This window comes from Leuciscus leuciscus (genome assembly GCF_965113295.1).
Source record: "Leuciscus leuciscus genome assembly, chromosome: 3".
Lineage (NCBI taxonomy): Eukaryota > Metazoa > Chordata > Actinopteri > Cypriniformes > Leuciscidae > Leuciscus > Leuciscus leuciscus.
Window position 1 is genome coordinate 16,483,955 of NC_138727.1, and position 15,493 is coordinate 16,499,447.

Sequence of the window (15,493 nt, forward strand, 5' to 3'; positions counted from 1 at the left end):
TATCAAAGGGCTTGAAACTGGGTTTTAAAGAGACCATGGCTTTGTTCGGAATGGAATCCTAGCTTACTATTTATTGAAAGCTGTGCAGCATATACTGTACATAAAACAGTAGGTTTTGTTCTGAATCCAAGTAAACATCACATCACCTCATTGCTTGTGAGTGGCATCCAGTTGTCAACTTGCCATGTAAAAATTAATAGAGTAAAAAAAAGTCTTAACCTTTTGCAGTCTGATCAAATGACAGTGTTTTAGCAGTAATTTCAGTTTATTCATTATACTGGAAATTAGAATTTACTCCATGGCCTTTGCATTGCTTGTAAAACGTGGTAGATGGTTAGGTATCCTTAATCTTTGCACACTGTGTACAGTATACATGCTATACAGGGATAGTATGGAAGTATGCCATTTCGAACATAGCCCATAACTAAAATAAGGATTTTGTGATGGGATTTTCTTCCAGAACACTAGACCTTATTTATTGAAAGGTAGCCATCTTATGTTAGATTTACAGCAGGCTGTTATTTTAGTAATGTTTTCATACCAACTGCTGGTTTGATTTGTAAAGTGCAATATGTATCTACTAAAATGTGCCTATTTTTACAGTATGTTTTTTATACTTATTGTGCAGTATAAATATAATCGCCATCATTGAAAACTGACTATTTTCTGTAGTTTTTGTCTTTAGTTGCATATGCATAGATATGGATTTGATTCCAAAAACCCCAAGACATTTTTCACAGGTAAAGCAATCCTTGTGGTCTCAAGCTAGACATTAACAGTCAATCAACACAGGTGTAATTACAGTCATCTCAAGTAAACTCCAATGAAACTCAATATGGACCGATTTTGCGTCAGGTTATTGTAAAACTAATCAGAACACAGGTAATTGCAATTTCCATTTACAGAATAGTCTTTTATTTATCTTACAAGAACACTAAATTGAGCACATTTATGAAACTGCTAAATTAAATGCATTTATAGCCGGTTTCTACAGAGCTTAGAAACGCACTACTGTCCACGGCTCAGTTCATCCTCTTGCGTTTCTTGCGTTCCACCCGTCGATCATAATGCACCAGTGGAAGCACCAGAGAGGCCATCCTGTGCTCATCCTGTATCCCTTCTCTATTGGTGACAGTCTGACGGGACAGGGTCAGTCCCATGGCCTTGGCCAACTCCAACATTCTGCAAACAAACATTTTTTAACTTGGCATTTATACGAAATAAAACAATTTCACGTGTTTGAAACCATGTCAAAATAAAGATTTTAGGGGTTCTTAATTTTTCTTTTTACTTTTTTTTTGCATTATAATAAAGATTCCTTAAGACTGAATACCTGAAACTGAAATGAAATAATTGGAAGTTTGCTGAGGACCCCTAGTGAGCCCTGATCTATAACTATGAAGTTTGTTAAATTGTGAACGGATACTGGATATCTTAAACGGTGTTGCCATGGCAAGAGATTAAAGTAATGACAAAAAGTGAAACAGGAGGAGCCTCATAGCTTGGCATAATCATTTTACATGTACCCAGTTTAAATGCATATTGCCCATTGTGCACAGTTGCCCTAAAGCCACCGGGCTGGCGGTGGCGCTGGGGCTTTGGCCAGTCATCGCTGATTGCAGCTATATTTTTTTAGCATATAAAAGCCCTTTTAGTAATTTTTTTTTACATTGTACAAAAAAAAAAAGTGTACTTGTCTTTTTGCAGTTCAATCTTTCATGATTTTTATGAAGTAAACATAAGAATAACACTCACTGGACTGAAGTAACAGGTTTACTTGATTATCAATACATAATGCATAATTTTTGAAAATTCATCTTAAAGGGTTAGTTCACCCAAAAATTAAATATTCTTTCATTAATTACTCTCTCATGTCGTTCCAAACACGTACAACTTTCATTCATCTTCGGAACACAAATTAAGATATTTTTGATGAAATCTGAGCGATTTCTGTCCCTCCATTGACAGCTTCACAACTACCACTTTGACAATTGAAAAAGTTCATAAAGAGATTCTAAAACTAATCCATATTAATTGAGCGGTTTAGTCCAGATTTTCTGAAGAGGCTCTTATTCACATGTAAACATATCAACTCACACATCAGTTGTGGTAAACGGAAGCTCAAGCATGATCGCTTGACGCGCAAAAAAACAATGAGGTTCATTCGCACGTTTCATCATATAAAAAAACATCATATAAAGCGATCGAGTCTCTTCAGAAAATTTGGACTAGACCGCTCAAATCATGTGGATTAGTTTTACGATCTTTTTATGAATTTTTTGAAGCGTCAAAGTTGTAGTTGTGTAGACTATCAACAGAAATTGCTCAGATTTCATTAAAAAGATCTTCATTTGTGTTCCGAAGATGAACAAAAGTCTTACAGGTTTGGAATGACATGAGATTGAGTAATTAATGACAGAATTTTCATTTTGGAATAAACTAACCATTTAAAATGTGAGTTTCAAATATGATACATCTGGCTATTGAGTAAAGTTTGTCACTCAATCATCGTTGTATTGCATTGTATTATGTCACAAAAAAACCCTACAGAGCTTTGACCACAAAACTAAGCATTTAAATATCATCCTAAGACATATTACTGTAAAATATAGATTGACAACTAAAATTTGTAGTCTGCTATAATGCTATGAAGATTTACATTATTAGAATTATATCTAAGTTTTTGCACATATAAATATCAGCAACTGTACCAAATTACATATTGTTGAGTTTGAGCCTCTGGATATATTCTCCTATAGTATATCATACTATATGATCCATAAAAGCTTGAAGTATCAAACATGATCAGGGTTTATACAGAGATTCTTAAATTGAATTTACTACCTTTTTACCACCTATTTTACTACCATCACAATATTTTTACTACCAACACGGCTTCAAACTTCAACTGTAGCAGTGTTAAGTGTTAAGTAAAGTGACAAGTAAAGACATGAAATATCTTTCCAAAATGAATTAATAACATATTTAATCACAATTTAATGAGGCAATTATAACTTAATTTCAACACTGGGAGGGAGAGATAGAGAACCAGAGAGACTTAAACCTCTGTCTTTGGGTCCGACTCAAAATAAAAATAAATTCATGGAAGTTTAGTAAGGAAATAGGCCTGCACACGTAAGTTACCCTAATTGAAAACCATATAGACCTAGACCAGGGGTGTCCAAACTTTTTTTAGTGAGGGCCAAATACAGAAAAATAAACAAAGGGCGGGGCCACACACTAGAGGTGACATATTGACACAATACACAATACTGTATTTTTACAACCTGGCTATAAAACGCTATAAATCCATCCATATTTTTTTCCAAAACGCTATAAATCCATCCATATTTTTTCCCAAAACGCTATAAATCCATCCATATTTTTTTTCCAAAACACTATAAATCCATCCATATTTTTTTTCAAAACGCTATTAATCCATCCAGATTTTTTTTCAAAACCCTTTAAATCCATCCATATTTTTCTCCAAAACGCTATAAATCCATCCATATTTTTTTCTAAAACGCTATTAATCCATCCATATTTTTTTTCAAAAGCTATAAATCCATATTTTTTCCCCAAAAATTGTCTTTTTAAAAAGTATTTTGTCTTTTATTTCGTGTTTGCATTTGAGGAAAAAAACATGTTATGTAGCCTAACCGTTCGTTCTCCATTAAGGATGCTTTTAAAACTTTCACAGAGACATCAAACAGAAAACACAAAGCCTCTCTTTGAAACGAATTTCGTTTTGTATTAATTTTATCTTAATTTTAATCCATGTTTCATTATTTTATATATATATATATATATATAATCACAACACGTTCAGACATGAACCGAAACTCAGCGTATAGGTAGCCTAGGCTACTCGCCTCACAGACCTAAACAAATGAGAAATATCCTATATCTATTATCTACAGAAAGCTTGAAATTTCTACTTTTAAACAGAACCATTCAAAACTAAATAAAAGTAGGCTATAGGCTAATCCGTAAGAAATGCGTTTTTCTCCGGCGCGGTCACTACTGCGAAGATCGCGAGTCAGTGTCAACTTCATCTTTGCAGATGACACAGAAACACTTGTTTATTAATAAACAATTAAAATGTCATAATATTTTTTTACAGTGTTTAGGTGCCGTTTATATGAACGCGATTGCATGAGAGAGAGAGAGAGAGAGAGAGAGAGAGAGAGAGAGAGAGACACACACACACACGCAAGGTCTCTCCCTCTCTGCCGTGCGCTCGCTATACGGTTTGCATGCGCGCTTTTGCTCGCTCGCTCGCTCTAGATTCGCAGGAGATTTTAACTAATTTCCAGGCATCATAACATTACAAAAGGCAATTGTAATATTTTTTTATTACTATTTTGGTATGATGAACATTCACCCGCCAGTGTGGCGGATAGCCTTTTGAGATTTACTCGCCAAACGGAAAATCTAACCGCACTTGGCGCTTGGCGCGTGTTAATTTCGGACCCTGGCTGGTGGCCAATAAAAACTGGACCGCGGGCCGCTGTTGGACCGCGGGCCGAAGTTTGGACACCCATGATATAGACCCAGTTAGATGGGGCTTCGAAAATTTACTACCTCGTCAGATGACGTTTACTACTTTTTACTACTTTTTACTGGCCTTAATTTGGCATAATTTAATTTACTACCTTTTACAACCCCGCGGAAACCCTGATGATACTCAGAAATAAAAAATGCAAACTTTTGTCTTAAGGTTCAATAAACCGTTCCACTTAAAAACATTTTTTAGAATGATTTCATATGTCAGGCTTTACAGGGTTAATGTGTAGAATAATACATTTGACTGACTTGTTATCGCTGATGTCCATGTCTCTGTGTAAGAGTGTGAGGTTAGCCGTCTGATAACCCATGTGCAACAGTAAAGCCAAACAGTGAGAAACCAGTTTCATACGCATGGACGACGACACTGTGTTCCTGAGTCTGTAGAGAAAACAACTTGCATTTAATGGCCATTGTCTGAAATTTCAGAGGTTTTGAATAAAGGCAAAAATGAAGTCAGAACAGGCTGCAGGACTGTGCCTAGTTAGGATACACACACACCGGCCGTTGTGGAAACTCTCCACTGTGAAATTCTTCAGCACTTTGATGTTGATGATTTTTGGACATCCATTCTCAGTACCAACTTGCAAAAGAGAGTGAAAATAACAAGGTTATTTAAAGGTAAAAAAACAAAAAAGATGATGAACATATACAGTTGTGGTCAGATTTATTGGCACCCCTGGTAAATATGATCAAAGATGGCTGGGGGAAAAAAATCTGCATTGTTTATCCTTTTTATTTTATTTTTTTACAAAAAAAGAACCTTTGGAGTAAAATAATTAAAAGTGTGTGTGTGTGGGTTACATTATGAAATAAAAAAATTTCTCCAAAACACGTTGCCCACAAATATGGGCACACCTAGAATCTTTTATGAGTAAAATAACTCTGAATTATATTCCCATTAATACTTAAAGTTATTAGGTGACTAAGCAAGGCAAGGCAAATTTATTTGTATAGCGCAGTTCATACACAGCAGCAATGCAATGCGCTTCACACAAAAATGTAAAAAATAAAAACAACAATATGAAACTACATACAATTTTACAATATATAAGACACCAACCAAATAAATAAATAAATAAATAAATAAATATATTTATTTATTCACACATTAACTGTAAAAAGCATCTGAAAAAAGTTTGGTCTTTAATCTAGTTTTAAAAATTGTGATAGTTGGAGCGTTTTTTATGTTTTCTGGAAGCTGGTTCCAGAGATGAACGCCAAAATAGTTAAAAGCAGATTCCCCTTGTTTTGTTTTAACAATAGGTTTTAGTAGAAGCTGTTTATGTTGTGATCTAAGGGGTCTTGGTTGAGTATACTGTTGAAACATATCACAAAGATATTTTGGTCCCAACCCCTTTATTGACTTAAAAACTAATAAGACTGCCTTAAAATTAATCCTATATCTAATTTGGTAGCCAGTGTAAGGACTTTAAGATTGGAGTAATATGATCTATTCTTCTGGTTTTAGTAAGGATTCTGGCTGCACTATTCTGTACCATTTGAAGCGGTTTTAAATTCTTTTTAGGGAGTCCTGTTAAAAGCACATTACAATAATCAATCCTACTCGAAATAAAAGCATGTATGATCTTTTCAAGATCCTCCTTAGACATTAATCTTTTAAGCTTATTAATATTTTTAAGATGAAAATACGCTGATTTTGTGATTGTTTTTATGTGATTATTAAAATTTAGATTATTATCTATTAGGACACCAAGGCTTCTTACCACTTCCTTTGCTATTAAGCTCTTTGTTTCTAGCAGGGTAGAGATTTTACATCTTTCCTCATTTCTTCCAAAAACGATAACCTCAGTTTTATTTTTATTAAGTTGGAGAAAGTTCTGTGACATCCAAGTATCTATTTCTTCAATGCACTGACAGAGAGTTTCAATGGGGGTATAGTCATTAGGGGTAAATAAATGTGTGTATCATCAGCATAACTATGGTAAGAGATTGAATTTTTCTTTATGATTTTACCAAGTGGTAGCATATAAAGATTGAATAACAGTGGACCCAAAATTGAGCCCTGGGGAACTCCACAGGTCAAAGATGTTAGTGTTGAGGAACAATTTTAACAATAAAACTCCTGTCACAAAGATACGATTTTAGCTAGCTGATCACAACACCGGTGAAACCAACCCAATGTTCCAGTCGATGAAGCAATATGTAATGGTCAACAGTGTCGAAAGCCGCACTGAGATCCAGTAATACTAAGATGGATGCCTTGCCTGCGTCCGTATTTAGTCGGATGTCACTTATGACTTTAGCAAGAGCTGTTTCTGTACTATGGTGAGTCCGGAAACCTGACTGAAACTCGTCTAGGCAGTTGTTAAGTTTTAAAAAAGATGTAAGTTGATTAAAAACAATTTTTTCAATAATTTTGCCAATAAACGGTAGGTTTGAAATGGGCCTATAGTTGCTTAATATGGATGTATCCAAGTTATTATTTTTGAGAAGTGGTTTTATAACCGCAGTCTTTAGGGATTTAGGAAATGTACCCATTTGTAAAGATGAATTTATATTGTTAAGCAATTCTGGTGCTAGAATATGAAAAACAGATTTTAAAAAGGTGGTGGGTAGGGTATCTAGTGTACAAGTGGAAGAGGAGAGGCTTTGTACTGTTTTATTAAGTGTTTCAGTATCGATCAAACTGAAATTAGCCATCCTGTTTAATATTCCTGTAGTTGTTTGTTCTGATTGCATTGTAGTATGCTTTTGATGTATTATATTCAATCTAATTTGATCAATTTTGGATTTGAAAAAGAACGCGAACTCATTACACTTTATGGTCGAGATGAATTCAAGTGGTAGTTTTTGAGGGTGGGTTGTCAGTTTTTCCACTGTCGAGAAAAGAACACGAGCGTTATTTAGATTTTGATTGATAATGTTAGAAAAGAACAACTGTCTTGCTTTACCAGTTTCAGTGTTGAAGTTTTTAAGCTTTTCCTTGTAAATATTATAGTGTACTGGGAGTTTGGTTTTACGCCACTGTCTTTCTGTCCTCCTACATTCTCTCTTCAAGAGCTTAACTGTTAAATTAAGCTTCCATGGGGCTTTCTGTTTTTTATTAACTTTCTTGAGTTTTAATGGTGCTATATCATCCATAATATCTATCATTTGTGAATTAAAATGATCCATCAAATCATCTACTGATTTTGATGTGTGGCTCAAATTTAGAATGAAAAACTTGTTCAAAGAGAGCATTGGTGTGATCATTAATAATTCTTTTTTCTATCATCACAGAGGTGTTAGACTTATGAGGAGACATGGAAACATCAAAGAAAATGCAGGAATGATCAGATAATGCTAAATCCTTTACAGTCACAGAAATATCTATCCCCCTTGTGATCACCAGGTCAAGTGTGTGACCAAGGGAATGTGTTTTTTCCTGTACATGTTGAGTTAGGTTAAATGTGTTAAGCAGTGAAAGTAGTTCACTAACATAGTTGTTATCTGGATTGTCAACATGCAAATTGAAATCCCCAGATATTAAAACACAGTCAAACTCTAAACAAATAAAAGAAAATAGTTCACCTAGTTCATCAAGAAAAACTCTAGGGGAATGCTTTGGTGGTCTGTAGATGATCAGTAACAGAATTTGAGGAGAACCCTTAATAATTCCACTTAAATACTCAAAAGAAACAAATTCGCCAAAGAATAACTGTTTGCATTCAAAAGATGAATTAAAAATTGTGGCTATTCCACCTCCTTTTTTGTTAGAACGAATGGCACTTAGAAAATTATAATTAGGAGGGGCTGATTCAATAAGGGTAGACACATTTGCTAGGTCTAACCAAGTTTCGGTTAGAATTAAGAAATCAAGGTTATATGCACAAATGAGATCATTGATTAAGAAGGACTTATTAAGTAAAGATCTGATATTTAAAAGAGCAAATTTCACTATGGTGAAATGATCTGCTTTAGAAATCTGAGTTTGTTTAGTTACTCTTTGAAGATTTACCAGATTTACCCCATAGGCTGGATGTAATCGATTTCTCCTATCACTTATTATTACTGGGATAGGCCAATTTGGGACACTAGCATTAGATGGCACAAACTGAGTGGATGGACAGAGACATAAAGGATTTTCATTTTCGTTTCCAGCAGGACATTCATAACTTATAGATTGCAAAGTATCTGAGCGCACAGGGAGAGTGTCTAGCTGGAAAAACTGTCAATGTATACCAAAGGCCATGTAATTTAAAAGGATAAAAGTCCATTTTTTGACTCCTCCTCTATTTGGACTAGGAACATGAAATTATCTAGCTATGACTTTTTTCACAGGAGTATAAATAGGAAACACAAAGGCCAAATTCCCTTAATCACCCATCACAAGGAGTAAAATCAAAGAAAATTGTTCTGATGTGCAACAAAAGATTGTTGAGCTTCACAAAATAGAAAGTGGCTGTAAGAAAATTACTAAAGCATTGAAAATCCCCATTTCCACCATCAGGGCTATAATTAAGAAGTTCCAATCAACTAAAGATGTTACGAATCTGCCAGCAAGAGGACGTGTGTCTATATTGTCTCAATGCACATTAAGGAGGAATGTTTGAGAGGCCAAAGACTCTCCAAGGATCACAGATGGAGAATTGCAGAGATTAGCTGAGTCTTGGGGTCAAAGCCTAAACAAAATATCAAACAGTCCCAACATCACCACATGTTGTTTGGGAGGGTTTCAAGAAAAATGCTCCTCGCTCATCCAGAAACAAACTACAGCATATTCAGGTGTCAGACACGACTGAAATTTCTAAAGGGACCGGATTCTATGGTCAGATGGAAGGAGAGTTAAAAAAAAAAAGGAAAAAGAGCTTTTTGGCAGCAAACCCACCAGATGGGTTTGGTGCAAACAAGGATAAAAAGTATTTTTTTGCTAGAGGGTTCTGCACATCTTTTTCAGATACATGGCATCATGGATTCTAGCAAATATCAGCAGATTAAAAAATAATTAAATCTTATAATGAAATCTTATAATGGGCCATGGTTGGATCTTCCATCAGGACAACGATCCAAAACAAACATCAAAATCAACACAAAAATGTCACTGAGTACAAAATGAAGCTTCTGCTATGGCCATCCCAGTTCCCAGACCTGAACCCTATAGAAAATGAGTGGGTGAACTGAAGAGAAGAAGCACCAACTTGGATCTGGGAATCTGAAGGATCTGGAGAGATTCTATATGAAGGAATGGTCTCTGATCTCTTGTCAGGTGTTCTCCAAACTCATCAGGCATTATAGGAGAAAACTCAGAGCTGTTATCTTGGCAAAAAGGGGTTGCAAACAATGCAGATTTATTTTCACAGCGATCTTTGATCATATTTACCAGGGGTGCCAATAATTCTGACAATAATCGTACAACCAGTATTCTTGAAATCAATACATTACCACCATATCATCTACTGGCACAGACAAACAAAAAAAATGTAACTTTCTTTAACACTCACATTTGAAGGATACACTACGTTTCTGTAGTGAGACTTTGATGAGGAAGGACAGGTACCAGGCACAACGAGACTGTTTGTCACGAGCTGTGTCCTCATTGGGAAGTGATTCAAGATGTGTAAGAACAGTCTGCGGACTAGAGAACACATTTTTATTAATAAAAACAAGCATTTCTATCATTAATCTGGAGCTAAAAAAAATAGCCAAAACCAACAACTTTTCCAGCCATTTCCAAGATTTTGGAGTAAAATTATTTGCAAAACTTGTGCCGTGCTGGAATCACAATTTTATTCTCTGATATTTCAAGTTTATTAAACATTCAGTTTTGGGTCAGTCATTTCTTTGAAGAAATTAATTCTTTTATCCAGCAAGGGTGCATTAAATTGATCAAAATGCTGTTACACTGGTTTAAATGGCTGATTTCTCTGGATTTAAACATTATTGGAAACATTTGGGATAATGCAAGTACACAAGTCAACAAAATGTATAACGTTGTTCTAATGATTTGTGTCATGTTTTAGTCCAAAATCTTACATATTGTGCCTTTAAAATAGTAATGATTTTAATGTTTTACAACTCTACTATTTTACAAATAAATCCAGCCTTGGTAGTTATAAAATAATTCTTTCAAAACTTTTAAATTGGTATATGTGTGTTATCATAAAAAACCCTTGTCATCAACAGCATGATGTTCTCCATACCAAAGCTCAGCTCTCATCTTCTGCAGGTCTTCAGGGGTCAGCGCTGCCATCTTCATTCCAACATCCTTCAGCGCATCAAATTCAATTGGAGACAACACTAGAACAAAGTTAGGGATCTTGACACAGTAAAAAAATGACGTGGAGAAACATATATAGAACTAAAAAGGATACATTGGTCAAAGGGGTATACATCTTCTGGTTTTTCTGCTGCAGTGTTGCACGGGGGGAGGAAGAGCGGGGTCTCTGTCTTAGCCTCACTTTCATTCACTTCATTACGCAGAGCTTAGAGACAGAATTGAAGAGCCATTGCTATTAATCCTTTTCAATGCGCAATTTAGTCATGAATTGTGAAAACCCATACTGCTACTTACCTTCCACTCCTTTCCGATCTATGACGTTGCTGGCAGCCAGTGCCACAGCCTGCTGAAGCATTTCGTTGCCCACCTCGTTGAGTCTCCTGGAGCTCAGAGCACGCTTCTGTTTAGTCGTCCCGAATGCTTCAATGAGAGCATCCACCTGTGCCCAGACAGAGAAAACACACATATGGTTTATGACTTCTTCAATGATGCACATGTTTTTCATTTTTTAATTGATACATTTTCATATTTTTTGGAGGGCTCAAAGACAAGAGTCTAAGGGTGATTCAACTGTTCTCATTTCGTAATGAAGTAAAATAAAGCTTTAGCCATAGGTAGTTTGGAATATTTAGTAATTTCTTAGACCACATGACTCTGAAACTAAAGTTTTTAACTGCATAGTCCAATAACTACAACGATCCAATCAATTCCCACTGAACAAAATGTTTTCCTCATTTGAAAAGCCATTTCCCTCGGATGTGTCACAATAGAGAAGAAAATTATGATAGAAACTTCTGTCTAATGCCAACCTAATATTTCAGATAATTTTATAATAAGGCAAGGTTAGTTGTTTTTAGTCCCCCCAAAAATATATAACATAAAAAAATATTCAAATCTGTAAAAGTGCTTTTGACTTGATAATGGTATAAACATTTTACAAAACCAAATGAATATAAAAATACATTTCTAAGAAAGGCACATATATTCAGTTACTCGCCTTCTCTCTGTATGTCTCAGCTTGCTTTGTGTTGTCATCTGCTGCGGATTCACCTGAAGACACACACTCAACAATTAACTTCTCTTCCACTGACATCCCGTCTAACAAAAGACAATGCACATGGCTCCTATCTCTATTGTAGACAACAACTATTCTGTTAAAGAATTACAAAGGAGCCATGATAATAAAATATTTTTTTTAGCAAACCTTATTACCAATAAATGACTTTTCCAATCATTAAAGTTTTAATTTGACAAATTACTCACAGGAAGCAATCTCAAGCTGATAAGATATTTCAGTATGGAGCTAAATGTATTTTTAGATTATTCACTAAAATCATAACTATTATACAATAATAATAATAATATAAATTATACTGTACAGTAATATCAATAGACTTTATTATAATTAATGACTTTGAAGCTTGAAAACAACCATTTAAAACCTTCTAATAATTTTCCATGACCATGAAAAGCCCTGAAAAAAACTGTTATGCCACTATTATCATACATTACAAATGTACCATATTTACCTGGAATAAGCGGCAGCATATTGAACAGCTGAGCATTGTGAACATTCATTTGCATAGTGCTCTTATCCAGAACTCCCACAAAATACCTGTTAACAACCATTACAATCCCATTATTCAGAGATCCAGTTATCATTCAACTAATCAGTTTTTTATACAGATCACCTCACCTGCACAGATTATTACATTGCGATGACCCAGGCCCAAAGTTGCTCCCAACATAGGGGAGTCTGTTTGATTCTGCAACCTAACATGGGAACAGAAAATATTTCTTAACACCACATACGCCAGATTTACTTCAAGACCTAAAATAAAAATGGTTTCAATCTGCATAGGTAGATTTACCACAATCCGTCTGTTTTTCTTTCTGGGGTTGACTCCATCTTCGTGTTTGAAGAGTTTGAAGTCCAGATGCTTTGCTTTTCTCACGAGTCCATTAGAGAATTTAACTACAATGACAAGACTGTGACTTAAAAATATGGAAACGACTTAACAACAAACATCTAGCAATGATTTATGACTATTTTAGCCTACGAACTATTCAACGGAGTACGTTAATACATTGTTTGATTTGGACACGGGCATGATGCGTTTCCACGTGGGTTCGTTAAACACAAAGATGGAAGGGTATTTTTAATAAATAAGAGTCAACCAATAACACCAACAATATATTTTAGTACACCTATGATGATTCGGATATTAAAAAGTTACCAATATACGCATCCTTTCCCGTTTCTTCACATGATTTCCATGTACATGTCTCCGCCATTTTCTTCTTCATTAAGATTTTATTGGCGGTTGACAAACAAAATGGTGTATTACCGCCACCGACTGGTATGGAGTGTGGATCAAAATGACATTTTACTTCCTCTCCCAACATTTTTTTTATTCTAAGATACTGAAAAATAAAACTATAACATCCATTCCCCGAGTTATTTAGTAAAATATATCCTAGTATAAATAGCATTTTTATTTGTGCTAGATTTTACATTAGAATCCTTCTTTCAGGCTCGTATTTGCATAACATGTTCCACAGTCTCTTCTTGCCCACAAAATTCACACCTTCCCGTATCATGTTTACCCATTTTATAAAGTGTACTGTTTAGTCTTGTATGTCCAAATCTCATCCTTGATATTATTATCTCATCTCTCCTGTTTTTTCCTGCACTTCTCATCTCTCCCACTTTCCTTTGAATTCTGTAAAACCATCTTACCTTTCAACCTTTCTTCTCCATATCCCATTGTTTCCTTAATAATACTCTCGATTTAATTCTTACTTATACTAACACTTAAGTTAATGTTGTTGTTTTTTATGGTTTATTTTGCTGCCTTATCTGCCATTTAATTTCCTTGGATACCAATGTGCGGGTACCCATACAAATATCACTGCAAGTCCCATCATTTGAATTCAGTATAATGTTTGCTGTATTTCTAGTAAAATGTCTGGTCTACTTTCTGAATGACTAAGCTACCCAATGTTGAACTTGAGTCTGAACAAACAACTGATTTCAAAGGTCTTATCTCCTCTATACACTGTGTTGCTAATAATAGTGCAATCATTTCCCCTGTAAACAGACAACTCATCACTGATCCTTTTCCTTATTGATAACTGAAACTCTGGAACAGTAAAAGTAACTCCTATCTTATTGTCTATACTCTTTGATGCATCTGTGTACAGTGTGTAGTTCTGAACATAGCAGTGGTACTCATTAATATATGTCTGCACATTACATGAATTACATTCCTTATCCTTGTTTTTCTTTTCTAACAATGTAAAATCTACTGTGGCGTCTGAAAGTAACCAAGGTTTTATAACTGGTAGCGGTATAGTTGGACTAACTTTTAACTGATTAACTTGTTGCTTTCTCTATTACTGTCCATCCGAAGCTTTTCGTTTTCCTCCTCTCTTTTTCCCAACAGGGCTTTAAAGTGTCTTGTGTTGGATGTTCTTGACTATGGCCTTGTAAATTAGCCCAATAATTCAGTGATAACTGTATCCTTCTCATTTCTATTGACATTTCCTCCATTTCTACCTGGAGTGCTATAATTGGTGTAGTTTTTATAGCTCCTGTACATTAGTGGTGGGAGAAAAAATCGATCCATCGATGCATCGCGATTCTCTCTCCAACGATTCTGGATCGATTCTGAGCTTAGTTTTTTACCAGATGTGCGATGACGCTGAGTTTGCTTTAGAAACACCCGTCTTCTGCTTGCTAACAATTCCTCACACACGCACACAACTCGAACCTTCCGTAAAATAATCTTTCATAAAGTTCGGAAAGGTTGAAGCGAATTACAAGGACATTCACAGGCTTCATTGCACAGGATGCACTGTGAGAGACGCGCGCTTGTTTTGATGTTACACTTAAAGTGTGCTGTCTCGCCCGTCTGTATTTTCCTTACAAATGCTCTACGAAGTCATCATTTATGTGGTTTGGAATGCAGTGGACTTATATATTTAAAATATGAATCTCACTAACAGAAGGCTGCTTTCAATTTTAAATGCTGACGCACGCTTTGTGTGTGTACGAGACTGCTCGCGCAAGCGGCTGTGCGACTCCGTGTAAGTGGTTTAATATACTTGTGCAAAATGAACGTAAACACAGCCAGTTATGTCTTAAGGGATTAAACGGACAGGACAAACCACATTACTTCTTATATTTCAAAAGAGATCCGAGCGTGAATGCAGCTTAATAGATCTCCCGCAGTCTATGTCATAGTAAAATACAAAAGTACGATGAAGAAAAATCACTCACAGTTCTTGAATGGAAAATGTTCAGATAATCTTAAATACTGAAAGCACTCTTTGTTTGTTGTTTGCCATGTTTCTTTGCTCCTCTTTATTATTTGCTACTTGCTTGTATGGTTTGAAGTTATATAAGTTTAAAATTCTTAAAATACAACTGTTTTAATGATTTTTTTTAATTTGTAATTATTTTTTAAAAAGTACTTAATTACTTATGTAAACTAATGAATTAATAAGGGGGGAAAAGTAGATAAAGAATCGATCTGGAATCGGATCGTGACCTCCAGAATCGGAATCGGATCGGATCGTGAGGTGACTAAAGATTCCCACCTCTACTGTACATAGTCTCAATACCTGATGCTGTATACTGTCTAACTTTCTAAGAGACGTATCTGCTGCTGATCCATACACCACACAACCATAATCTAATACAGA

General features: G+C 35.2%; 1 protein-coding gene across 1 annotated transcript; it reads right to left on the reverse strand.

Moving 5' to 3' along the window:
* Positions 1–22: 22 nt before the first annotated feature.
* Positions 23–13,154, reverse strand: polr1e (RNA polymerase I subunit E). Its single transcript, XM_082165883.1, has 12 exons — positions 13,024–13,154; positions 12,658–12,761; positions 12,483–12,559; positions 12,316–12,401; positions 11,784–11,836; positions 11,081–11,225; positions 10,881–10,991; positions 10,710–10,806; positions 10,011–10,144; positions 5,068–5,149; positions 4,816–4,947; positions 23–1,182 (listed from the first exon to the last, which is right to left on the reverse strand). Exons 1-12 carry the CDS (start codon positions 13,091–13,093, stop codon positions 1,023–1,025), a joined length of 1,251 nt encoding a protein of 416 aa, XP_082022009.1. The 5' UTR covers positions 13,094–13,154; the 3' UTR covers positions 23–1,022.
* Positions 13,155–15,493: the final 2,339 nt, after the last annotated feature.

What these genes read in the sequence shown, in the direction of transcription:
- polr1e (XM_082165883.1), bottom strand. Translation starts at nt 13,093, where the DNA reads ATGAAGAAGAAAATGGCGGAGACATGTACATGGAAATCATGTGAAGAA. An exon ending in TATGCTGCCGCTTATTCCAG is followed by an intron (nt 11,837 to 12,315) that starts GTAAATATGGTA and finishes GTGTGTCTTCAG; the next exon opens with GTGAATCCGCAGCAGATGAC. An exon ending in AGATCGGAAAGGAGTGGAAG is followed by an intron (nt 10,992 to 11,080) that starts GTAAGTAGCAGT and finishes TCTGTCTCTAAG; the next exon opens with CTCTGCGTAATGAAGTGAAT.